We start from the raw sequence: 26,886 nt of genomic DNA, 5'->3' as shown, positions 1-26,886 counted from the left end.
CTATGAGATTATGCAACTCCTGAATACCGGAGGAATACCTTGTGTGCTATCAAACGTCACAACGTAACTGGGTGATTATAAAGGTGCTCTACAGGTATCTCCGAAGGTGTTTGTTGGGTTGGCATAGATCGAGATTAGGATTTGTCACTCCGAGTATCGGAGAGGTATCTCTGGGACCTCTCGGTAATGCTCATCATAATAAGCCTTGCAAGCAATGTGACTAATGAGTTAGTTGCGGGATGATGCATTACGGAATGAGTAAAGAGACTTGCCAGTAACGAGATTGAACTAGGTATGGAGATACCGACGACCAAATCTCGGGCAAGTAACATACCGATGAAAAAGGGAATAACGTATGTTGTCATAACGGTTTGACCGATAAAGATCTTCGTAGAATATGTGGGAGACAATATGAGCATCCAGGTTCCGCTGTTGGTTATTGACCGGAGAGGTGTATCAGTCATGTCTACATAGTTCTCGAACCCGTAGGGTCCGCACGCTTAACGTTTGACAACGATTTGTATTATATGAGTTATGTGATTTGGTGACCGAATGTTGTTCGGAGTCCCGGATGAGATCACGGACATGACGAGGAGTCTCGAAATGGTCGAGAGGTAAATATTCATATATAGGACGATAGTATTTGGACACTGGATGTGTTCCGGGGGTACCGGGTACGTATCGGGTCACCGGAAGGGGTTCCGGGCAACCCCGACAAACTATATGGGCCTAATGGGCCAAGAGAGGGATAGACTAGCCCCTAAGGGGCCGGTGTGCCCCCCATATGGGCTGGCCAAATTGGAGTAGAAAAGGGGAAGGAGGAAAGGAAAAAGGGAATAGGATCCCCCCTCTTCCCTTCCTACTCTAAATAGGAATAGGAAAGGGGGAGACCGAATTGGGAGGACCCCAAGTAGGATTCCTCCTACTTGGGGTGCCCCCTTGGCAGCCTCTTCTCCCCTCCAACCTATATATATGAGGGGGCATCGCTAGAACACACAACAAACATTGTTAGCTATGTGCGGCTCTCCCCTCCACAGTTTACGCCTCCGGTCATATTCAAGTAGTGCTTAGGCGAAGCCGTGCGCGGATCACTTCACCATCACCGTCACCATGCCATCGTGCTGACGGAACTCTCCCTCAACACTTTGCTGGATCAAGAGTTCGAGGGGCGTCATCGAGCTGAAGGTGTGCAGAACTCGGAGGTGCCGTACGTTCGGTGCTTGATCGATCGGAACGAGAAGAAGTTTGACTACATCAACCGCATTGTCAAATGCTTCCGCTTTCGGTCTACAAGGGTATGTGGACACACTCTCCCCTTCGCGTTGCTATGCATCTCCTAGACAGATCTTGCGTGAGCGTAGGATTTTTTTTGAAATTGCATGCTACATTACCCATCACATTTCGGCCTCCCGCCATCTCCGTGTCTGGTCCCCCCTACATCACCATGCATGTCATTCACCTTTTTGCGCACAATTCAACGGTTGATTCGATTGTTCCTGTGAGCCAGGCTGTGGGCTGCTTGGTCAGTGCGTGTGCCAGTCAGGGCCCCTAGTATGGTACCAAATGTGATTTTTTGCACCCAGTGGCCCTGTTTGGGGTTATGCAGGTAACCAAATGCACCCTAGTACTACAAAATAGGCTAGCAGACAAAAGGTCCTTCAATGACAGGCGAGGCAATGGAGTGCATCATTCACTGATCTTTCGGCACTAGCGACGGCAAGTATGTTCATCATTGGTAGTCTCTTAGCAATGACGCGCTACTTCAAGCACAGGAGGGCCGAGATTTAGATATGAGTAGGAAGGGGGCACGAAGAGACAAAAAAATAATGTAACGCGCACAATCATCTAGTTCCAGGGTGCTCATTTGTTTGATTGGAAAGGAGTCTTGAGTGTTTTATAGGCGAAAGATTTATTGATTGACAGGGGTCGATGTCGATGAAGACAACGCCTGCCAGCGACGTGTTTCCTTCTGGAAGGCATCTCCAAAGAGCTCGCTCACTTCTCTCCGGATAGTGGTCGAGTAGGCGATGGAGCTTGAGTTAGACAGTTGTGGCTTTGTGGCTTTCCTTTTCTTTTGGTGTGCCCATTGTAAGGGTTTTCGCATGATTGTCCTTCAATCAATCAAGCATTTGTGTGCTTTTCGGCCTAATTTCCCTTATAAACATGGCAAAACTCTACTCTTCTTTATGAAATTGCAGGACGATCTTGCCCTCTTGACGAGCTTCCATCCAAAAACTAGTAAGTTAGAACTATAATTTAAGAATTGAAACTAAAACATAAAAATAGGGGTGGTTTGCTGGCACAAGAATTGCAGTTATAATTTCCAAACCCAATTCCATCGAATTAGACTAGACGAAGCCAATTTTTTTCTAACAACAATGAACCAAATGAAATTCGTGGGAACAACACACTCATGAGACCTACATGCACACATGGACAAGCTAAAATGTGCAAAGTTTCTCCTCAATGCACCAAATCATCTCCAAAAGTTCCAAATAGTTTAGTGAAACTATTATGGCATGAAAGGGAGGTTGAAATTTTGAATAGCAAAGCTTTACAAAATACACTTGCAAAAGCACATGGGACCATTTGCATGAATTAATTCGCTAATAAGCCCACAATGTAGAATTTGCAACAATTTCGACAAATTTTTGTAGTGTGAACATGTAGTTCATAATTTGAATATAGACGTTTTATGAAAGACATTTTTACAAGTATATCAGACCACTTGCACGAACTGATTTTTGAATAAGTTCAAAGTTGCTCCTTGACATGTGGATGGTGCCTATATTTTCTATCTTCTATATCCAAATAACCAGTCCCCACTAACTTATTTGTCACAACATGCAAACATGCCACCTCACCTAGCAATATGCATGGAAAAAAGGCTCACCCAATATGAAATCATGCATAAGAAAAGGTAGCCCTCAAGATGCAAACATGCATAAGAATATTCATTCTATTATGTTGTTTACATTTTGTAACTATATTATAATTATACAATAGTATAACACAATCAAACATAGGTATTTTCAATTTTAGTTATCACATTATTACTTCAAATATTCATGTATCATTCAATCAAATATATCGTAAAATATATTTGGAACAACTTGTATGGTATTATTTAGTTCTAAATATTTTCCAATCATGCATAAGACAAGGCACACCTCAATATGCAAACATGCATAAGAATTTTCATTCTATTATGCTATTTAATTTAACTAAATATTTACAATTATACAATAATCAAACACAATCAAGCATATGTATTTTTAGTTTTGGATATCATATTATTACTATTCCATATCTAAATAGCTAGCCTCCGCTAACCTATTTATCTCAACATGCAAGCATGCCACCTCATCAAGTAACATGTATGGAAAATGGCTCGCCTCAATATGCAATCAAGCATAAGAAAAGGCACACCTCAACATGCAAACCTGCATACGAATTTTCATTCTACTATGCTATTTACATTTAGTAATTACTTTGCAATACGATAATCAAACACAATTGAACATATGCATTTTTTAGTTTTAGTTATTTATATTATTAATCCAAATAATCATGTTCCATAGAATTAAATATACTACAAAATATTTTCGCAACAACGTGGGGTATCAATCATGTTCCATACAATCAAATATATTACAAAATATTTCCACAACAACGTGCAAGGTATCGTCTAGTTTTAAACAATTTTCCATCACGCATATGAAAAGGCACATCTCAACATGCAAACACGCATAATAATTTTCATTATATTATGCTATTTACATTTAATAAATATTTTACAACTATATAATAATCAAAGACAATCAAACATATACTCACTCTAGTGTCAAAAAACATATATTTTGATACATAGTGTCAAAAAACGTCTTGTATTTTGATACGGAGGGAGTTTAGTTATCATATACTCCAAATATTCATGTTCCATACAATCAAATATATTGCAAAATATTTCCGCAACAATGTAAAAGTATCTAGTTTTAAATAATTTTCGGAAATTTTATAGCATGAAACGTCATATCTTGTTTCTACCAACATGCGGGGCTCACTTGCACAAATTATGGACCGTAGTTGTCCCTTACCCTTGGGCACACGGACAACGCCAAATTGAGAAACGGTAAAACGGAGCCACCTACGGCCTTTGAGCCTGTCCACCATCAGATCCTTCTACTGAGCGCTCCAGATCTCTTGATCGTTTAACCACTCGCGTGCAACGTGTTTTTTCACCAGTCACCGTGCAACCAGCGTGGCCCACTGTAACTGGGCTGCTGCTCCGCAGACCAACTGGGGCGATTGCTCCTTAATCGTGCCAACTGGGGAAAACGTAAATAGGCCCAGAAAAGTGGATAAACAAGGTCGCCCATGTTTTCCGTCTTCCTCACGAGATGCTGCTGGATGCGTTCATCCTTATGGCGGCGGGGGCAACGACGGCGGCGGTGGAGGCAGCTTGTACGCCCTTTGAGTGGAGATGCGTGATATATGTCCTAGGGTTCTGTTTCCTTGTTCCTTAGGTTGGTTGTCCTTTGTTGCAGATATCCTGTTCTTTTTTCTTTGTTTCCTCAGCCTGGATAGGGAGCTTCATCCCTGCTGTAGTTGTAATTCGGCTATTGATATACACTGTTTGTAAATTGCTTCAGGCAAAACTGGCTCAGCGGGCTCCGGGTGGTGATGGCGGGGGTGTTCTTTCTTGCTCTACATGTTGATAGGTTTTTGCTCCGTTTTTAGTGATGAAAAAGTGAGTTCATTTTTAAATCTTGTGTGAGAGAAGGCCAAGAACATGTACTTTTTTTACGGGAACAAGAACATGTACTTAAATTATGAATATGCATAGTTATGTGATATTGGAATTCATGCTGAATTCATAGAAATAGTATGTGATTTTTGATATTTTCTATCTCCTGTTTGCATGAAATTCTCCAAGTGACCATGGATTCGGTCAGGCCTAATTTGGACCAGCTTGGATTTGAATTTTGCGCTGATCAAGTGTTGCTGATGTTTTATATCCTTTATTATTGGAATCTCATAGATGTGAACCAATGTTTGTTTCCTTCACAATTTTTTCCAAAGTTTCTATGTATTTTTTATACACACAATTTATTCTTGCAAGTGCTGTGTCCCTTTCTTGAGAGTATATAAGTGCACAATTAATTCCTGAAAGTAGGTGTTCATGTTACCGAGCCATGTATTCCTGAAACTATTATATTACGTGGAGTACATGTTGAGTTCCCATGTCTTACCAATATTCTCCTTTTGGGATATAATTTTGCTAAGATAGCTTGACTAAAGTGGAGATTGCTTGATCTATCGTTTTTAAGCTTTTGAAGGTAACTCGTTTTCAACAAGTAGTGTAGGACACTGGTGAAGTCGAAGCCGTTTGTTATCTCAGAAACATGTCTCCATATATTTTGACAAGTCCAAGTTGTCCAATTTTTCTCATATGATTGTACCCCACTGGGTTTATTTCCATGTAGTTATATTATTTGTTGTCAATATGGGCGGGCGCGGCATAGCGCGCTTTCATGTTCTAGTATCAAATAATTTCGTGGAAACTATAGTGTGAAAGCTCTACTTGTAAGTTTCGGTTTGCCAATAAGGTCAAAGTAGATCCTCCGTATGTGGACAATGTTAGCCAACATTGAGTTTACTTTTAGCAAAACTAGCAAAAAAGCCCGTGCGTTGCAACGGGAGAAAAAACTATCTCACGATGTTTGATATTGAGCATTTGTTCATACTAAGACCTAGTACTCCCTCATGTCTAAAACGTCTTACGAAATTGAACACAGGGAGTATTAGATTGTCTTTCGGTCTAAGTCTCTTTAATTCTGCAGTTGTGCACACACCCTGAGTTTGATTAGGAGAAAACAAAATGAACCCACAGTACATACTCCATCTCCCCAAAATCCACAGGCTCCAGGAGTCACTGATTAGTATGTTTCCCAACACCACAACACAAGAAGGAATTAACTGGAAGTAGACCAAGAAAAACTGAACTAAGCACAGCCATGCTGCCACAAAAATTTAAATCTTGGTATGGTGTCATGATGCTTTTATATCAGTGTATATGCATTACATTTAATATACAAAGAAAATGAAAATCCGACAAACCCACTTCTGGAGGCCTAGCACCAATGAACATCACCATTATATATTTTTTTCTTCGGTAGTGGGATAGAATTATCACTGAGATGTGATGTACCTTCTAAAGGAACTGGAACCAACTAATCAATCTGCAAACTACCACTTGTCAGAATGCTAGAGAAATGCTACATTTCAAGATACAATGCAGAAGTGTAGAATGTTAGGACTTCTCCTACAGTTTTTGTTATAAAAAAAGTATGTTGGGACATAGCAAGTTGAAATCATCCGACATACAAACAGTCAGTTAGGATCAAAGGCGTACTACTTTTTTATGAGGTTCATAAGCATCTATCTAGAATCCCACTCCAAAGAATTATGTAGAGCCAAAGGGGGTCCGAACAAAGAATCTCATGTGCTAATAAATTTTGACAAACCTATATCCATACTAATAATCTTTCCAGCGAGTACTAACAAAGAATTAGGAAATTGTCCCGTTGAATAATGAAAAGCAAAAATGGAAGATGATAGGTTGTTCATATGCACTTGATCTTTCCACCAAAACCAAACATCATCCATCTTCGGCAGCTTCAAGTTCTGTTGTAATACTGATTCCTCTGCACCAATAATCTCATCTCTACCACACAATTGACATGTTTTATCTCCCTGAAAACATCGTTTGAATAAATTGACTTTAGTTAGTATGTTGATTTTTTCAAAACCAGACATGAAAAACTTTAATTTTCAGGGGAAGCTTCACTTTCCAAAGAAATTTATCTAGAAATTAATATTTCTCAAGTTCATTCTCTTGTACAGATAGCTAACAGAAAAAATCCCACCAGAAGTATAATTAAATCTTTATCAATGCAGAAACTGACACCTTCACAAGTAGCTTGGAGGCTGTTTCACAATTTTAAAATATCGCACCGTCCATGTACTTTGCGCTGACTCCCAGCAATTTGTAAGAATCTCAGCAATAGATGCCCTTTGCTAAAAGCAAATGTTGTGCACCCTAGGGATAAGACTGCGTAAAAGGTTCACAATCCACAAATCTTTCGATCACCTGCTTGTTTCTAGTTCTGGGATTAGTTAACTCAGTTACCAACGAAGTAATTTCAGGCTTTCTACTTTACACAATACCAATCAAATTCATCAGAGAGTATCTTTGTACCTACTCTACCACGAAGAAGCTAGGTAATTTAGCAAAAAAGGCAACTGTGTAAAAACACATTAGTGCTAGTTTCATTGGAATCTGATTCCTTCCCACCACTGTTGGAGTCTACAATGCATCGGTTGACAAGTTTAGTGGCAGTGCCCATCAGGTAGCTAGCAGGTTGTACTTCATTTAGAGAAGGGGGTGACACAAGAATAGTTCTGTTAGGAAAGAAAGAGGGAGGAATACCATCTCAGAGTAGTTAGAGCCGCGCCACTCCATGGGTACGGCAGCAGCGATGCAATCGGTAGACGTCCAAGAGTCCTCCTTGACACCATCGCCATCCCGGACTCTGCTTCCATACCCATGAGCCAATGGCGGCTGCTCAGCCTCAAGGGCTGCGAGTCATAATCACCAAATAACAATTAAAAATTAATTATTTCTATGCAAGTCTACATATATATTTTAGTGGCTTTTGCAGAGTTCATAGCTCCAATATATCTATAGGGAAGCTTACAAAAACAATAATCATATCGTACTAACTTCACAAAATTGGTTCAAAAGATTGTATGGTGAGAACAGCTTATAGGATTTATTTTGCATGGTTGATGACTTGGAGCACGCAACAAGAACTCCATACATTTTGTTCAAGTATTGATTCAACAAATGTTTTGTGTGCCCTCCTTTTATCATGAAACCCCTGGACATGTAGTAAAAGTCCCCTAGAAATCAAATTTCTAAACTGCACATCATGTAACATTGATGAGTATGTAACAGTAAAAAATTCTTATTTTGTGGAAGGGACATGATTTATTTTACTACCTAAGGTCAGCTCGCTATATCAGCACAATAGGGCAAGAAACCAAAATCATAACAGAGAGATAGAAGGGATTGTGAAATTCCAAAACACAATCAGTCTATCGTGAAACATAAAATTAGTAAACAAATAAGTAATGAACTTGTACAAGAAATAAGGAACGAGAAAGAGAACCATATACTTTGGCGATATGTTGTACCCAATATCAACCATCTTCCTGGTGTCCAGCTTGATGCAGGGGCGGTGGAGAAATAGCAATTTGTCAAACACCATGAGGGCATTGACTCTAACCAAGAAATTAGAGTGGAAGAGTACGAATCCACCTGCAGAACGTGTACTCGTAGAGTGTTATGTTGCCTGGCCTGACACCACACCATCCTCTATCGAAGAGTCAACGCCATTGAGCTAATTTAGGAGGAGCAGTGGGGTTGAGGGGCAGAAGTTCAGCAGCATGGTGCGAGACAGGAGCTGCGCTATAGAACCACGTAGAGGAGACTGACCTTGTGTAGGAGCAGCATCCGCGGCCTCAGGGCACTCCACTGGGGCGCCATAGCGACAGGAGGGCTCCGCGTCGTCGCGCACCCAGCCGTTCATGGCGCTGTCGTCCGCTCGCACCTGCAAAGGATTTCGCAACGCCGTGTCGTATCCCTTCGTCAGCCGCGCCCGTCGGTCGTCGCCCTGCTCCGGCGAGCTCCTGCCTAGGTCGTCGCACCTTCCTTCCTTTGTCGCTTGTCGCTTCTTCTCTCCTCACCTCCTTGTCTCGTTTCTGCCCGAGAAGCCGCGCTCCGGCCTTCCTCGCCGTCACCGGCGACACCGCCGCGCCGCCCACCTTCGAATCCGCCTCCCCAGCCCCTGACGCGCACGGATCCGGCCCCTCCAAGCTCCAGCCGCCGCCGCCGCCCTGGGCACTTCCTCGTCCCTTACCTCTGGCCGCCGCCTCCCCTCCTGTTTTTATATGTAGGCGTGGTAGATTGATCTCGATGGACGTCGACTCGGTTCCGTCTCGTGTCCTTGATCAACGCCTTTTTCCTGTTCGTGGAAATTTTTTTTACGTACCAAAATGCTTCTTCCTGATTAATAACAGGAACAACGGAAAAGTCGTGCGTGGAATAATGGAACAATGGAACAGTCGTGCGTGGCGGGTCATATGATCACATGAATATATGAATAGTACCACCTCGGATGTAGAAAATAATATAGATGAAAAAAACTGAAAGCGTAAATTCACAAAAAGAAAGCGTATTGTGACGGTGAACCCACGAAGTCAATCCGTGCTTTATTATTATTATTATTATTATTATTATTAAGAATAGATTTTGTGCGTCAACAAGAGGTAGCATAAATTCTAAATTGCAAAATTTTGTAGAGTGAACACGCCCATGCAAGTCTTCCACGAGCTGATCATTCAATCTCAGGAATAAGGCCAACTCCATTGCGCGACCCCATCTTATCCGGATGCGTCCGTTTGGGGTAGAACGGACGAATAGCGCGGCCCAACACGTGGCCTCAAACGGACAAATGTTCGGATTCCGTTCGTTTTCGACTCATCTCAGCCCAAACTTGCATCGAATTTGGGATAAAGCAGACATCGCGCGGACGGGCTCGCCGCACGCCCTTGTCCCCCCCCCCATGGCCCGCCTGTCGGGGACACTAGTAGTCCCTTCGCTTCCAACCCTTTCACCCCTCTCCCCGCCCCGACCCGCCGCTATTCTCCGGTCGCCTCCTCACCGCGTAGCCCCCGACCGTCCATACCAAACGACGTCTCGACATGACCGCCACCACGCCCGCGCTTTCATCGTAGTTTTGGACGTCGATCGGATGAGGTTTGGCCGTCGCCGTGGCAGCCGACGGCAGAGGGGATACGACCGTTGGCGACGTACCACGGCGGCCGCGGTAGCTTCCGACGAGTGCTCCAGAGCGGCTAGTACCCGGCCGCCAACCACCCCTGCTGCATCAAGGTGATCATCGCGGCCTCGTTGCCACCACGACCGCAAGGTATTCGATACTTTGCCCACAAAGGTATGGACAGTGAAGATGAGTTTTTCTTCCACCACTTTATTTGTTCATCGGACGATTCGTCGTCGGATTATGAAGATCTTGTGGTGGTTGCACTGGTCGTTCACGACCACATTCAACGACAGCTTTTTCGGTACAGGGGGTCACTCCCTGGCCATGCTCCCAACCTGAACCGCAACAGGAAGAGAGGCCACACCCCGCTCTATGCCGATTACTTTGCGAACACCCCGCTCTTCAAGCCGGATAAATTCCGTCGCCGTTTTCGAATGGCAAGGCATGTGTTCAATCGTATCCGAGAGGGAGTGGTTGCTCATGCCCCATACTTCGAGTGCAAGACGGATGCCCTTGGCAAGCTTGGATTCTCCTCTTACTAGAAATGCACCGCGGCCATCCGCATGCTTACATATGGAATTCCAGGCGATCTGGTGGATGAATATGTGTGTATGAGTGAGACAACATGTCTGATGTCAATGTACAAGTTCTGCTAGGCTGTGATCGAGGTGTTTGGCCCGGAGTACTTGAGGCAGCCAACTGCCGCTGATACAGAGAGATTGTTGGCGACCAACGCAGCTAGAGGCTTTACAGGCATGCTTGGCAGCATAGATTGTATGCACCAGGAGTGAAAGAACTGTCCATTTGCTTGGCAGGGCCAGTACAAGGGGCATGTCAAAGCGTGCACTATCATATTAGAAGCGGTGGCTTCGCAGGATCTTTGGATATGGCATTCTTTCTTCGGCATGGCAGGTTCTCACAATGATATCAACATGCTGCAGCGTTCTCCAGTCTTCGCAAGGCTTGCAGAAGGCCACTCCCCACTTGTCAACTTTGAGATCAACGGCCACCGGTACAACAAGGGATACTATCTAGCTGATGGTATATATCCTCAGTGGTCAACTTTTGTGAAGACAATCTCGAAACCCCAAGGTGAGAAGGGAAAGAGATTTGCCCAAATGCAAGAGAGTGCTAGAAAGGATGTGGAACGTGCTTTTGGTGTGCTTCAATCTCGGTGGGGTATCGTTCGGAACCCTGCACTGTCATGGGATGAAACGAAGCTTTGGAAGGTGATAAGTGCTTGTGTGATCATGCACAACATGATCGTCGAGGACGAGCGTGATAAGAGTATCTTCGACCAAGGATTTGATTATCAATGTGAAAATGTTGAGCTCCTGCATCAAGAACCGGCCACATTTGAACAATTTGTTCAATTCCATTGTGAGCTGCGTGATTGGCACACTCATTTGGATCTTTAAAATGACTTGGTTGAGCACGTGTAGGATCATATTGGCAACCAATAGATGTATTGATTCATTTTATGTTCATTCAAGACAATTTCGATTTGGTTGTAAAATTATTTTATTAGAGACAATTTCGATTGGGTTGTAAAACTATTTTTATTTTCAGACAATTAATATTCGAACGTGAAAACTAGTTTTGATATGAAAACATGGGCACTTTTAGCCTGGCGGATAGAATGGGGCAAACGGATGTGGTCGCGTGCTGGGCGCATGACTACCGCATCCGAGGACAGGCCTGGACACTTCCCCATCGCCATATCCAAAGGGACAAAATCCGATCAAATCGGGCGTCCGTTTAAGATCGTGCGGTAGAGTTGGTCTAATGTACTGTATGCCAAAGTCGATTGCACGATTGTGGTGTGGCTGCGCAGTGAAACGGTGAGGCGGCGAGGCCGTGGTGGCGGCGTTGCGTTATCAGATTGAGTTTGGCACAATTTGTCACTTGTCGGCGTGGATGGGTTCTGCGACATTGCTTCGTGCGTGTGGCTACGCTGCTGCAGACCTGCAGTGTCCGGTGGCTGGGCATTACTTGACAAAGGACACTGTATTCTACAGTATAATTCTAACAACAAAAATGGTGTGATCAGCACACGGCATGCTGTTGACACTCCTTGGAGCAGAGCAACCCCCTGACCAAATCATATCCAATTGCTTTACTCAGCATTTTTGGAATACATCAACATAAGCCCCTAGGTTAAACAGAATAAATCTTTCGATAAACGCACTGACATGCGCTTAATGTCTTACATATATTATTAACACGACATATGTTCAGACACAAGATCGATGAAGAAACAAAAGACTGAAAATTGATTTGTCTGACGGAGGCGGGACATATCGGATGTCCGATAATGAGCAGAAAATAAAGCAAGTTAAGCCAAAGTATAGACCATGTATTCAATTGGCCCAATGTTGGTGGTTTTGGAAGGCTTTGACACATCACGCCAATGTGCTCCACATCGCGCCAATGAAAAAGGCCATCAATATGGCCACAGAATATATCAAACGACCATGTCCTTTAAATAAATCGACAACAAGCAACCACAGTAGGACCGACAGTGCCTGCAAAGCCGGGGAAAGTGTCAGTACAGCACATTGCAAGAATGCATATATGCACGCAGTAATTAGATGTCACACTCCAGTTAATGATCGAGGAGGATTAGAGTACAACACAATAATAGTCTAGAACTTTTTGCAAGAAAAGAACTTAGAATTCGCGGATTATAATAGGAGGTAATTGACTATGTGTAGTTTGATTTTGATATAGTAGAAACCAATATTAGATCAAAGAGCTTGTTGATTTTAGAGTGGATTCTGTTGTCACGTAAACAACGGTAGACATGCACTACTATTACAATGGAATTGAAGGGGGTAGTTTTTTTTCGAATAGAAGGGGGTGGGAATTGTTTAAAATAAAACCGAGATGATTTTCCTGATTTGTATCCTGCATCGTCTGCCTCGACTTATGTAGTTTTAGGGTTATGGAGGCACGATAGATTCCGGCCCTTATTGGTGGGAGGGCTTCTACTTCGATTTTGGGTGTTTTTTAGTCTGTTTAGGGTTTGTGTCTTGCTGAGAAAGGCAATGTGGCGGTGGCTCCCTGAAGATGGAATAAACTTCTCCCCACCTAGCCCTTGTCCCAACAGTGCGTCTTCCGTCATCGAAGAGCGTGTGAAGGTGTGTCTTCGGTGAATCTTGTGGGATTCCGTCAGTGTTTGTTTTCCGTGGATCTGCGCGGATTCGGTCTTCGTTCATGTGTCTATAGGATGGATCCTTTGATATACGCTTCTCTTCATTATCTACAATTGCTGCTCTAGTGCACTGGTCCTTCTCTCGAAACAGGCTTCTGCCCTGCTTTATTATAGATAAAGCAAAAACCGAACAAAGAATACGTCCAAACAATATAAGGTCGTGAGGTCATCCTCATACAATGCTGATCCCAAAATAATCGGATTACACAGGAAGCAAACGACTACACTACCTAAAGGGACATAGGAAGATCTGAGTGCAATGTCATGCCACGCCCAGTAACACCTAAGCTTGACGGCAACCCCCTCAGGAGAGAATACAATGCTAAGTGTCGCCGCTGCCGAGTCCACACCGAACAAGGGTCTTCATCCGAAACCGTGCCACAGATAGGAACACCACGAATAAGTCTTCAAGAAGAGAGTGGTGTCCGCAAGCGTCGCCGTCATCGGGGACAAAGCACAGAGCTTTCACTCGACAGCTCCCTGGTGCCACCACAAAGTCTCCAGGACAAGTGCGACGAAAACATATCGCCCCAAATCTGTATCGGGGTGACGCCACTACCAATGATAGAGAGTGCGCCCAAGCTATCTGCCGCTACACCTCTTTGCCGCTCACACGACCAAGAGGGAAAGCCACCACTACAAGCATGGCACTCGCCAGAGAGCCAACCATGTAGACTACCATCCCGGGCCGCCGCCCCGACATTCTTGTCCGAGACATCACCAACCGCCCACATCATGATGCACCAACTACAGTAGGAAGAGTAGAAGGCGCCTTTTTTCACACATAGACTGGCATTACGTACAAAATATGGGTCAACGCCTCCACGGTGCCGCCCATGCCTGCGTCTCTAGCCATTCCCGGGGGACCACGAAAGACACAACCCCATGACTACCGACGGTCGTCGCTGAGCAAGATCGCATGATGAAGCCCGTGGCCTTCGACGCCAATTAGCCGGACGGAGTAGCCATGTCCTGACCACCACCATCGACCATAGCACCCACAGGGAGAGAGACCTCACCGCCCGCGGGCACCACTGGGACCGAGCCCCCTATCGCCTACTGCGGAATAGGAGCTCCGACCCGCCTCGTGCACCAATCTGATCGACCTGAGAATGAGTCCCAAGTCCTGACCATCTCCGCCGCGCGACCATCCCATGCCACCGGCCCGAACCTAGGCGAAGGGAGGAATCACCACCACCCGCACCCCGCAGCCTCCCGAGCCACTGTAGTGGCATGTTCTACAAGTGCAACCATGGTGCTCCCACCATGACGTTGTCATACACAGAGCAAAGCCAAGCCCCCAGGAAAGGGGAGCAACAACCGCCTGCAAGCATCCCGGGGCACCCGCAGCGTAGGCCGCCAGATTTGGCCAACCCAGACCGGCCACCATGGCAGCCATGACCGTGAGCAGCCCCCAACACCAGAGCCACGGGCCAACCCAGGCGTGCACCACATGCACTACCCCGCCGCCGACACCCTCTACCCCATGCGCCATGCCGCACCATGATAGCCGCGGCCAGGAATCACACCGCACCAGCCACTCGCAGCCCCCGCCACCCCGCGACCAGTCGAGCCCACACAGCCACTACAGCATGAGCGGCCGCCCTCACCACTGGCACAACCGTCCACGACATCGCCGCCTCGCCTTGCACGAGCACCGCGATTCTAGGTGGTTGCCGCATCCCATGATGCAGGGGACCCACTAAGGAGGAAGAGAGCTCTGACGCTTCCTACACCGACTGGGTTTTGCCCGATGGTGGCGAAAGTGGTGGGGCGGCAAGAAAGAGGTTGGAGGGGGCGTGTGTGCCAGGGTTCGCCACCTTTTCGCATGAGCTTGTCGGGCAAAGCGTTTTTTTTCGTGCACTAGTTGTGTAGGTCCTTAGCATGATGACTTTTCGACTGAGTGCTACAACAAGGTCTATTAGGTTCCGATAAGAGAGGGATGATGATGGTGGCATGACTTTGGCTCGCTATGGTGATTATAGTCGTTGCTAGATGATCTATAAACATTGGATTTATAGTTCTAGCGTTCTTTTTATTGCCATCGTGTATGGTGTTTGATGAATCGATGGAAAATCTTTCCGAAAAATAAGATCATATGATTATCAAAAACAATGCCACGTTGGATCACTAGGAGACAAAGAGAGATCGAGCGATCCCTCGGCATGTCCACGTCATCACCCTCGTACTGTGCATGACAGCCAATGGCGAGAGAGCTTTGTGCTAGCCAATTGGATGTGCAAGAGAGGGAGAGAAAACGCATCGGATGGGGACAAGAGAGACAAAAGCAGTCCAATCCCACGCAGCTTCCTCTATCTCGCATCTCCTTAGGGCATCTTCAGCCATTGGCCCTCCAGGAGGGGCAAAAAATCGCCCTCTAGGGGCGCACCGGCGCTAAACCGCGCACTGGGGGCGTGATGCCCCCCAGTCGCGGCCCCCCACAGGTTTTTAAAAAAGTCAAATACGGCGCAAACACGACTCAAATTTAACGCAAACATCGGCGAGTTCGTTCAAATTTAAACATACTTTACAAAAAAAAGGAAAAACTACCGCGGGCTACCCCCGCCGTCTCCCTCGCCGCCCGCCTCGCCGCCCGCTCACGTGATTCTACATACCGAGGAGGCGGTAGAACCGCGTGTAGTCACCGTCGTCGTCGTCGTCGTCGTCGCCCCCGCCGACGCCTCCGCCGTCCCTGCTGCATCCCCCCCCCCGGTTTGCGCGGCGGGTTGGACGGTCCGGGCGCGTCGTCGTCGTCGTTGCTGTCGAGGACCACGACGCTGTGCTCGTCCTCGCGCCCACACTTGCGGGCGGCGATCTCCTCCAGGGCCCGGCGCTGCCGGACCATCTCGTCGCGGAGGTAGTCGTCCCGCGCCCACCGCAGGGCGTCCTCGTCGGAGAAGTCACGCCGGGCTATCTCCTCGTACTCCACGGGGAGGCCGTGCTCCGGCTTGGGCTCCGGCTTGGGCTCGATGAGGACGAAGCGGCCGGTGGGGGAGGCGTTGTCGCCGATGCGGACGCCGGAGCTGCGGGTGCGCGCGCTGATAGGCGCGCCTTGGGGCTCCGGCTTGACGGGGCAGAGGTGGAGGCAGGGGGAGCCGCCGGACGAGGAGGAGGACCCCTCGGTCTCCATGCGCCTCGGGGTCCAGGAGCTTCCCCGGCGGCGTGTGAAGGACGGGGGAGCGGGGTACTCGAGGCGCGGCGTGTTGCCGCCCTCGATGTACTCGAGGACGGCCTCCAACGTGTGCCCGGGCATACCCCACCACCGACGCCGGCCGACGGCGTTGAGCCTGCCGGAGGGCTCGACACCGTTGGTGGCCTCGAGCTGCTCGGCGTGACGGCGGCGGAAGTAGGGCTCCCAGAGCGGGCTGTTGGGGACGTACCGTGGCCCCTCCCTCGCCGCACGCGGCAGGACGAGCGGATGCGTGCGATCTCCGCACGCCGCGCCGCGCCGGTGGGTATCGGGGGCACCGGCACGCCGCCAGCACTGATCCTCCACGCCTCGGGTACCCGCATGTCCGGCGAGACCGGGTACTCGGCCTCGAAAAGGAGGCGAGCCTCGCTCTCGTGAAGATGGCGGCAGCCGAAACCGTTCGCTGCCGCGCCGTCGCCTGGGAAGCGCTCGGCCATGGGTGCTGGAGACAGCGAGAGAGAGGAGAGGGAGGAACGACGACGGCGAGAGAGAGGAGAGGGAGGAACGACGACAGTGAGAGAGTACGAGTCGCCGAGTGCGCTGGGGCGCGTCTTATATAGGCCGAGGCGCCGCCCGTGCGCGAGCCGCCGTGAGTACGCGTGACGGGCGAGGGAGGGCGAGGGACGCGCGTCATCCGGTCTTCACTACGCCGCCCGTAGGCATCAATGGCGCAGGCTGACCGGCGCGGCAACGCGGCAGCTTTGGCATTGATTCGCCACGGGAAACGAGGCGATGAGGACAACGAAGGGGCGAGAAGAGGGTAGAGTCGCTGACGCGGCGGGCCCGTAGCTGTTTCGCGCCAAAATAGTTCGCCCCGGCGCTCCCGGGCGCCCCCCAGCGCACCGAGTTCGGCCTGGGTCTGTCGACGCTGTTTTCGGCCCAAGACAGCGAAAATCGGGCTCCTAGGAGCGTGACTGGTCCAATTTTTCGGCGCCGGCGCGAAAAAAAACGCGTGGAAAGGACTTCCTGGGGCGCGGCTGGAGATGCCCTTATCTCCACCCGACCGGCGGCTAGGGTTCCGCCGGCGCCGCCAAACCCACCTCCACCATACCTTCTCCTCCAGCCTATCCCCACGGCCGCCCCAGGCTAGAAGGCGGGTACCGCCGTCACGAGCATGACCCCCTCCTCGCTGGCGGGCTCAGCAACGACTTCGTCTCCATCTGGAACCCATCGCCGGCGCGGCTGCCGCGGCCACCATCACATCCGACAGGAGCAGCTCGCAGCGGGTCTTTCTCGTCTCCATCTCCAAGCCACGCGAGCGCCGGCAGTGGCACAGAGCTGGCGGAGAAGGCGTCGGTGGTTGGATCTGCCGCACGGGAGGCGGCGGCGCGATGCGGCCTTGTCATACTCTTAGGCATCAGTGAAATCCGGTAGGAGCACTTTCTTACTCTACTTCTGTGGCAACTTCTTACTTCCCCTTGTCGCTGGTTTCTGTACGTCTCTCTACATCTGATAAGAGATGATTGACACTTTGTTTTATCATAACAGTTCTGCAATCTAGGAACAAGGCCAACTTCAGGAGCTGATTGAAGCTGCACTAAATTTAGCTGCAAAGTAACATCAAAACAATTGGTGGGCAGCCTCCTCCAGGAAGAAAATTACAGTTTGGATCAGGATCTGTAGTCCATAGGATGGTCAGGTCCTGATAGATTCAGAAGGTAAACAAATCTTTATATCTATTTTGCATCTAGGATTGATGAAGTAAATGATTTTTACATATGCTCATTTATTTGTGTAAGCTAATTAATGGTGCCTGCTGATGATAACTAATATCAAGTCTTTGATTCTTTTGTAGACCAGGTCATACCATCATGACTATGTTCGATTTGGATCCTTAGGTACATCAAATGTGTCTATCCAAGAGGAGCACAATTTTAGAGTGTTTCTTTATGGTTCTGATTCCCCACCCCCATGTTAATATCTCTGTATGATTACCACATTACAAGTCTTTTTTTATATCCAAAAGGGGGACTAGCAATCTACAGCATCAGAAGGATGATTCAGAAGCACACGAATGAAGCCAAGAATCGCAAACTGCAAGGCATCCTTTTTAAATTGGTGCAGGTTTGCAACATCTTACACTTGGTTTGATAAGAATTATTGCGCTTAACATTGTAGCTAGTAAGCACACACTTGAGACCGTTTCCCACCTTATCTGATTATGTCCTGTTTCTCAGGGCGAGGAAGAGTCGAGAGCAAAATAAGAGGGCTTTTACTATCCTATGTGATCTTCACCGTCGAAGGGTCTAGTTTGATTACTGCACATCAAATGCTATATGCGATGTTTGTTTCCATCCTTCTTCGAGGTGGATTTTTGTAAGGAAATGTAGGTGTCTACTGTTGGTTGCTTCCCATCTAAACAAGTGTATTCTACATGCAGGCTTATGACAGGTGCTATTTCATTGCTCATTGGGTATGAAAATGTTGAGCAAGTGGATGATAGTGATGCCAGCAGCGACGATGAAGCAATTCAAAACCCAAATATTATACTTAGTAAAGAGGATGTTTACAAGGTGATTTGGATGTTTCTGCATATTGGCGCTCTATTGATAGTATTTTAGATCTTATGGTTTCATTTGTCTCTTCTGATGCATTGTGTCAGTATGTGCAGAGCTAGACGCGGCGAAAGCTGCAGACGCCACGAGCGGCGGCGCCGTTCCTCGTGGTCTATTACCAATCGCCGCCGCCCGCAGTGGTTGCGCCGCTGCTATTTCGGTGACCAGCGGCTCACCCTCTTCTCGTCCGTCATGGCGCTCACAGGAGGTTATGTTCGAGATCTTAATAACTTTTTTTTCATGTGCTCACTATCGCTTGATTCCCTTCTATCAGATGTGGGATGGGCTGATTTGGATGGCCAAATACGGCCTGGCTGTGATCCAAACATTCTTATTTTGCATTGGATATGAGTCAAGTCCTCTATTCTTTATTTCCACCAGTGTGATTGTACTGATTTACTGATACCCTGTAGTTAGCATAAAGGGGAGCTTGCTTATCTGACAAAAGAATTTTATTATAAAGAGTTGTTGTATTGGGATTTTAGAATAAAGTGCTTCACTAGAAGTCCATAAGAAAAACTTTGGTACTTCATAGGATTAACTCTGGTACTGCTTCATAGGATTTCGGTGATATCATGATATAGTGCAAACTTTCATACTACTTATTTGATGAATGCTTCTACATATTTCTAGGCTGTGCATTTCTGTGTTTGATTACTGTATTTTCTCTCAAGCCCTGTTGGACTTGTATCATTTGTGTTATATGTCATGGAACTGAAACTAGCATTTTGGACATCCCTTGGACAATATTGTATACTCTGACTTCAATTCCATGAGAGTACTGAACTTGGCATTGAGAGTCATCCCATGGAACTGAAGTTGGCATTGATCTCTAAAAATAATATTAGTGTAAGCAACATAAAGAACATAATTTGTATATTCCGTCTTGTTTTACCTTTTACTGGAGTACTGTATTGATCCACACAATGGACAGACACATATAATTAAGCAATTAGCAAAAAAAGGCATTTAAGGCTTTGCTTGCATGGTCGAAATTACTGGTCGTGGAGGTCTTCAATAGCTTCCATAACTATATGAGAAAACTCTGCGAATTTCTGTCTCATTGTCTGGTTATATTCAGTTCACGTTTTGAAGTTCTATACTGCCTGGATGCTAAGAGGAGTTTTGTAGACATATTTGTTTTTTAGACATCACTCAGCACCAGAGTTTAATTTTTTTATTCAACACTTTATTTGTGGAAATATATTTAACAGAGTTAATAACTGCAGAAAATTGGTAACACTGCACTCAGTTAAGATTATGAGATATCTGTTGTATGTATTATTTATCAATACTACCTCAATTTCTTCCTATCGTATTTGCATGTATCTCATGCTCTTACTAATGTTTTAGCCTTCTATATTTTGTTTCGAAGAGAGCTCAGGACAATGGCTATGAGGAGGATGAAGGCGCAGCTTCTACTTATTTATTGTCGCAAAAGGGTCACAAGAAGAAACACATTATGCAGCAGAGGATTAATGGTTTAGGACCATATGAAACTGACGTATCTTATGGTCCGCGATGTTCACCTCCTCTATTGCGGTGGAAGCCGGAAATGCTAGAAAAGCAGTGATGGAGAAGAGCTCACAGTGGTATGTTCTTGCTCACTTGCTCTCACAAGCCCCTCACGTTGATTAATTTTTCTCCTGTATGACTAAATTCATGTACTGAATCTTTGATTATCTAAGGGTCTCAATACTTATCCAACTCTGCTCTGCACTGATGGTTGCTCAATGATCGATCATCGCATGGTGCTCTGTCTTTTATTCTTATTGTCCTGATTAGTAAAATGGAGCAGGAGTTCCCTGGTTCCAACAGAGAGAAAAATCTAGATCAATTTCAGAATTAAATCCACTTGAACCTTCTGTGAATAAACATTCACCTTATGAAAAAAAGAATGCAAATCAAATTTTAATTTTATGTTCTGAGTCTAAGCAAACAAACAAATATATTGTTCTAGCAATAGCCCAAATGGATTCGATTATTCTTTCCTAGCAAAGTAAGATTGGCAAAAGGTACAAGAATGTTTCTGTTTCACGAGGAAATTAATTCGAAATCTGACAGAATCAGATATTGATCTATTGGATCTAAACAAAGTATATTAAGATATTGTTTCACGAGATATTTCTGTTTCACAATGTAGATTCAATTTTTTGGGAATTGCCCTTTTAAGATTCAGGATGCATGTGCACTGGGGAAACCAGGACCGTTGTTAGTGCAATAATTTATGCCTGCATATCCATCTAGGCATGATCACTTGATTGCATGAACTATGTCCCTGTGAACTCCTTACTATATTACTATGTGACTGTGCTAAGTTGATTATTGAAATGAGAGTACATCTTAATGTGTTATCTCATTTCTGTAATGTTGGGTTTTCATAATCCAACTATGTAAGAATAAATGCTACTGGTTTTTATGATTAATATGGATTTCAGTTGTCTAATGTTGCCCGTTTTCTAGCATCAAAATTTAAATTTCAATATTTTGGTATATTTGATGTAATCAGTGACAACCTTTGTTATGCTCTGACATTCCTTCACTTTTTAGGGGTTGCTTTCTTCTCCTTGATGGAGAAAGTTCTAATCTTAGTGAATTTAAAGCATACCTCCCATTTGTAGTATCATCCAGAGTTTGTAATAATGCCAAGAAGATGCCAAACAATATACAGTTGAAGATATCAACTCCAATGAATTACTAGCTAAAGACCTTTGAGAAATTTGGTCCAGTTTATAACAACATTTCCTTGTTAATTTTTCTATGCTGAACTTGACTGGTAGGTCTCAGTACAAAAATAGCTTATGTGCTACTGCAAGGTGATGCCAAAGCTGGCGAATTTTCAGCCTTTTTGGTGGCTTTGCTCCTCTTCTAAAGAAGTTACCTTCAGAGGAGACTGGAGAAGACATGGAAGCTACAGCCAATTTGCATTGGTAACTGATCATTAAATACCCATAGCACAACATCATCAGTAGTCAATAAGAGTAATTTGCTATCAACATTATTTCATCCATGACTATGAGATATATTAACTCATGAAAATAGCTGAATTGGATCGATTCTGAGAACATGAACCTCTTGCTTGTAAGCATACATAATCTGGAGTAGCATGGATGGCATGCCCTGTTATTTCATATTTGTCGCATGGTCTGACCTTTGATAGAAGAAGCTGATTTCTTTATCCCGTTTGAGGTATGTAGACCTGCCAAATTTTCTATGGAGTGCAGCGTCAGTCATTGCCAAGGTCCGCGTCTACGTGGACGACCACTACTTCTGTGACACCCACGAGAGGGACATGGTCTACATTGAATACTACTCCAATAGCGAGTCAATGATGGCGCCGACGAGCAGCTGCTCTAGTAGGCGATGAGGAAGGCGAGCATCGGAACAGTGTAGCGCGGTGACGGTAATAAGAGTTATCTGTAATGCATTTTCCATGCCATCCGGCTGTATCTCTGTATGTCTTCTTACTTGTGCTATAAATACAAACATATGCAAGAAAAAACTATAATGGGTGGTCCGCATTATCTCTACAACCAGTTTAAGTTGTTCTGAACTTATAATTTCTCTGTTGCAATACATATACATGTGCACTAAGCCTCTTAGAGACCAAACAAGTCAGCTAAATGGGCAGCAACATGCCAGGCAGTGCACCATCATGCCTAGGATTGTTAGTAAACAGTTGACATAAGATCTGTGTAGAAAATTATATTTGTCGTTTATGGAATTATGTTGAATGGTTGCCAACAGAATGTTTGAAGAATTGCTTGTTTATTTGCTGAATTTGGTTCACTTTTTGATGAAAAGGAGCATTGTATGTAATGCATCAGTTGTGCATGCATGCATGTTATCAATCAGAGCTAAAATTCCATGGATAGGGGCGTCACCTTACCTAGCACCGCACAAACTTTTCTTTAGGCGGTGCCACCGGGTGGCGCCCCAAACACTAGTATTAAGAATACAAATACAGCGGTCGCATTCAGGGTGAACTTACCCGGAAAAGGCACCGGGTGAGTTTGGCCTTCTCTTCCTCGAGGCTCGAGGTAACGAACGGACTCCTCACCGTCTCCCAGGAGATGGAGAAGCCCGTCGATGGCGCCGCTGCGCTGTCTCCGCCGGGTGCCGTTTCCGCGTCCAGCAGTGACGCCGCGAACTCTGATTCCTCACGCGCCTGGCCGCAAGCGCAGCCGCACGCGTCGCAGGGCATCGATGATGGCGGCGACGAGCGAGCGAGTTGCCCGGTTTGGAATCGTGGGAACGCTTGCTCCTTTTTCTAATCGTGGGCTAGATTTTATTTTTATATTTTCTAGATTAGTTGTGGGCTAGATTTGTACTACTATTTCTTTATCTACTACCACTATAAAAGAAAAAAAGGGCGGAGAATCAGATCATCCTATCCATCGAAACCTACAATCTGATGGTCTACATCCCTTCAGCATACTAAACGCGTTTTACACTTTAATTACCCATCATGCCATTACCACCGCCGCTCTCCCATCGCGTGCGCATGCTCCCCACCTCGAGCGAACAGTTAAAAAAAGAGGAACGCGGCCACCATCCACGCACGCGCACCTCGAGCGAACAGTTCACCAAAAAAGGAACACGGCCACCATCCACCCACGCGCCGCCGCCAGCGCTCCTTTGCCGCCCCTCTGTCGTCGCCGCCGTCCGGAATAGCCCATCCTAGTCGGCGCCCGCAGCAGCAGCGGGCCCTGGCGTTCCTTCGTCCTCGTCGCCGTCTGCAAATCCCGCACGGCCCCTGCCCACCCCGACCATCCTCGCATGCTGCCTGGGCGACTTGGCGGGCCGGCGGACCGGTGGACCTCCGCCTCCACGCGCCGGACGACCTCCGCCTGACCACCTCTTTCCCGACGTGCCGGCTGACTGGCGACCGCCTTCTCTACGCGCCGGCAGACCCCCGCCTCGACTTGTGCCGCCTCTACCTGTTTCCCGACGTGACGGCGGAATGACGGACCTCCGGCTCAACGCGTCGGCGGACCTCTGCCTCCCCAACCAGCTGAGCGAGCCTCCCTTTGGTTTTTTCTGGTATGGATTCCTTCCCCTCTCCGTGTGTGTCTACCACTGTGTGCGTCCGTGCTCTGCGTGGGTGTTCTGCTTGTGCATGTTCTGTGTCTGGATCGCTGGCATATGTGTGCTCCATTACTGAATGACAAATTTCTGAATTTTTGCAATGAACAATGTTCACGTTCTTTCAGGCAGCTCGCCCGCATCCATAATGGTCTGCCATTTTAGAATTAATCAAGATTACCTTTCAGGCTTCTTCCGTTTCCTAGCTAATTCCCTCCTTGTAGGCCCTGTTGTGGTTTGAAATTGGACGTATACACCTGATCCTGTTTTTTCTACACCACCAACTTTACTGTTGATTAGAACTTAACTTCAGGATAAAAGCATGTATAACATGGAATGAGAGGAAGAGGGCTCTCAACTACGCATGTTGATTATACTGTTTAGTGTTAGCTCCATCAATACTGATACAGATAGGATTTCCTGTTGTAGATAGGTAAATATTTTGCAACTAATGTAATCTGGTAAATAAGCTAAAGTATTATGATAATGCCACCTTACTGCTATCTCAAAATATGATGCGATTATTCAGTATCCATTGCCGGATATAGTCAGACATAGGCATCAAATCAAGTCCGCCTTAAATCATTTAACTGCACATCACAAGTATCAGCCTCCAACTGCCACCAATATGGCAAGAAACAAGGCATGCTGATCTAATAATCATCTTTATAAATATTTTTAACCTAACAAGTGAGTTGATGATCAGAAAATCATGCTTAACTATCAATAGGTGATCTCATTTCTTGGTTCAGTGAAGTGATTATGTGGAGCTTGTGAGGAAAAAAGATAGGACAAGAAGCCTAGGAGGTTGTCTACAGCCACTGCCCTGGTATGTGACCTGCTTGCATCTTTTCCTGATTACCTCACAACTGCAATTGTCTAAGTTTTATATTATCCATCATTTTATCAGTTTATTTCATGAGTTTGTTTTCTCGAATTTCATGTATGCGTTGATGACCTGAAATCTTAATATATATTTGTTTGACAGTGAGTGCTGCTGAACATGTAAGTATAGTCGGGAGAGTCATGTACTCGCTCGATGCCATAGCTCACCCACCCCGAGTTGTGCCACCCTCTTCTAGCCGGAGGTGCCGCCGTCGCCGCTGTCGAGGACATCTTAATATTAAACAATAAGTATTATATTCATCAAGAGAGTTTCCTCGCTATGTGGTGTTCACATTTGTTCTCTCCAAGATCATGTAGCGGTGTGATTATTTTTTGCAGTTTCCCTAATTACCCTTTTCTCTTATTCTAGCTTCTATATTGTTGTGTTCACAACACCGGAGGGATCTTACTGAAGGAAGATTTAATAATAGGTAGAGTTTCCGTACTTACTGATTATATATATTGACATATGACCATAACTGAACAATGTTGAGTTATCTTCTAAATTGGCATGGATTTTTTTCTGCTAAAAACATTTTCCTATGATATTTTGCAATTTCCATGTTTCGATTGAGCTTGTTATGATTTATCGTAAGTCCTCTCTCAGCTTTTAGATTTGTGCTTAGATTGTTGTATATAAGCCAAAATGAATCTATAATAAGGGAAATAATCTGACTAAGCTTACTGTATGAATGAAACTGAAGAGTGAAGTGATATTTCTTTCTACCATTGCGTAGCTTTACCATCACCGATCCAGGTTAAGTGTATAATTTGTTTTTCTATGCATTATTCGGATACAAAGGATTCAAGCTGTAAAAAATATGCAGTGGATTCAAGGTTATGCAGAACATTATCGCAAGCTAGCATTTCCTGTGAAAAGAAGACAATTATCTAGAACACGATTAATTTGTAGAAAAAATGCTGATAGGTAAATCTAGATGACCAGCCGACAGAAACTTTACCAGGTTGTTTATTTGTATGAGTTACAATCTATGTTTCTCATTTGATGTTATAGAAAATGTTCTGATGGACTCATTGTTTTTGCTATCTTGGCCTATGTGTTCATCGCAAGTTGTTAGATTTGTCTATAGGGTTTACCATGTGCATTCATTTTGATCACTTTCATCAAATTGCCTTTCTACCATTCAAATTCTTAACAATGTGAATTTTCTTCATGCTGATGGATTGGCCAACTTGTTTTCTGCATCTATGCGATTGCCGATGGAGCAAACAAATTTTTGCTACACTATGAAGTTTCTTTATCTGGGACGTTGAGAAGATGTGAGATTGCATTGTCTTCTTGTTATTAGGGAGACATGGACTTCCCGACAGTTCGAACTTAGGGTTTCAATTTTGTAGTCCAAATATGATCTCCTGACCAGACTGGAATAAGCCTCTTTGTTTTGTTTTCATTTTCGCAGCCCCAAGAGAAGTGCAGAAATGGGTGTTGTGTTCCATGAACACTTGAAATAATTCAGTTCTGGTTTCTATCAATATATTGTTTGTACTGCATATATATTATTTTTAGCTACGCAATTTCCTTCGACAGGCAAAGACTTGTCTATTAGTATCTTTTGTATTTGATGGAATGTTGTAACGAGACAAAACCTTCGAGGCAAGAAACAGGGAACAACAAGCTTGATAGTATTGTACATTTTTTTTATCACTGGAAATTTATGTGTACTCATTATATAGCTGGAAAACCGAATGAAAATTAATATGTGCAACATTATTTTTGCATTAATCAATACGTGCATTTGCACGTACACGATTACTAGTCAAAAAAGGAGGCCCATGGAGGTACGGAACATCGTGCCAAATCGAGAGCTCAGCCCTGGATTTCTATACGGCGCGATACGGGAGCGATGTAACGCGTACCCCTCGCTCGCTGCTGTTAACATGGGCCGGCCCATTTCGGGGTTTCACCCCGAACCGGTTTGGGAAGGTTCTAGAACCTTCCCTGAACCGGGTTTTTCGTTTTTCCTTCTCTTTTTCTGCTTTCTTTTGTTTTTTCTCTACTTATATGTTTTTATTTTTACTCATTTTTCC

At 45.5% G+C, this 26,886-nt stretch overlaps 2 protein-coding genes and 2 long non-coding RNA genes across 15 annotated transcripts; 2 read left to right on the top strand and 2 right to left on the bottom strand.

The window, feature by feature from the left end:
• Positions 1-6,304: 6,304 nt before the first annotated feature.
• Positions 6,305-8,967, bottom strand: LOC119286488. Of its 4 annotated transcripts, none has more exons than XM_037565867.1 (4): positions 8,561-8,967; positions 8,242-8,465; positions 7,493-7,641; positions 6,305-6,756 (listed from the first exon to the last, which is right to left on the bottom strand). In XM_037565867.1, the coding sequence occupies exons 2-4, from the start codon at positions 8,435-8,437 to the stop codon at positions 6,502-6,504; spliced, it is 600 nt and encodes a 199-aa protein (XP_037421764.1). In that variant the 5' UTR covers positions 8,438-8,465; positions 8,561-8,967; the 3' UTR covers positions 6,305-6,501. The 4 variants fall into 4 exon arrangements, with proteins under 4 accessions (XP_037421764.1, XP_037421767.1, XP_037421765.1 ...); XM_037565870.1 differs by having other exon boundaries at positions 8,235-8,383; XM_037565868.1 differs by having other exon boundaries at positions 8,242-8,383.
• A 3,170-nt stretch (positions 8,968-12,137) lies between these two features.
• Positions 12,138-23,090, bottom strand: LOC119286485. Its single transcript, XM_037565866.1, has 2 exons — positions 22,859-23,090; positions 12,138-12,433 (listed from the first exon to the last, which is right to left on the bottom strand). Exons 1-2 carry the CDS (start codon positions 23,069-23,071, stop codon positions 12,311-12,313), a joined length of 336 nt encoding a protein of 111 aa, XP_037421763.1. The 5' UTR covers positions 23,072-23,090; the 3' UTR covers positions 12,138-12,310.
• Positions 17,281-22,461, top strand: LOC119286486. Of its 7 annotated transcripts, none has more exons than XR_005140482.1 (10): positions 17,281-17,682; positions 17,801-17,970; positions 18,108-18,150; positions 18,279-18,376; positions 18,490-18,618; positions 18,693-18,825; positions 18,924-19,075; positions 20,252-20,459; positions 21,648-21,797; positions 22,065-22,461. It is a non-coding gene; the product is annotated as an uncharacterized LOC119286486 (long non-coding RNA). The 7 variants fall into 7 exon arrangements; XR_005140481.1 differs by having other exon boundaries at positions 20,243-20,459; XR_005140478.1 differs by having other exon boundaries at positions 18,113-18,150; positions 18,924-20,459.
• Positions 23,091-23,435: 345 nt separating the features above from the next.
• On the top strand, positions 23,436-26,491 carry LOC119286484. Of its 3 annotated transcripts, none has more exons than XR_005140474.1 (3): positions 23,436-23,910; positions 24,705-24,781; positions 24,941-26,491. It is a non-coding gene; the product is annotated as an uncharacterized LOC119286484 (long non-coding RNA). The 3 variants fall into 3 exon arrangements; XR_005140475.1 differs by having other exon boundaries at positions 24,683-24,781; XR_005140473.1 differs by having other exon boundaries at positions 23,436-24,781.
• The last annotated feature ends 395 nt before the right edge of the window (positions 26,492-26,886 follow it).

Source organism: Triticum dicoccoides, chromosome 4A, assembly GCF_002162155.2.
Source record: "Triticum dicoccoides isolate Atlit2015 ecotype Zavitan chromosome 4A, WEW_v2.0, whole genome shotgun sequence".
Classification (NCBI taxonomy): domain Eukaryota; kingdom Viridiplantae; phylum Streptophyta; class Magnoliopsida; order Poales; family Poaceae; genus Triticum; species Triticum dicoccoides.
The sequence above is the reverse complement of the archived record's forward strand: the minus strand, read 5'-3'. Positions and strand labels throughout refer to the sequence as shown.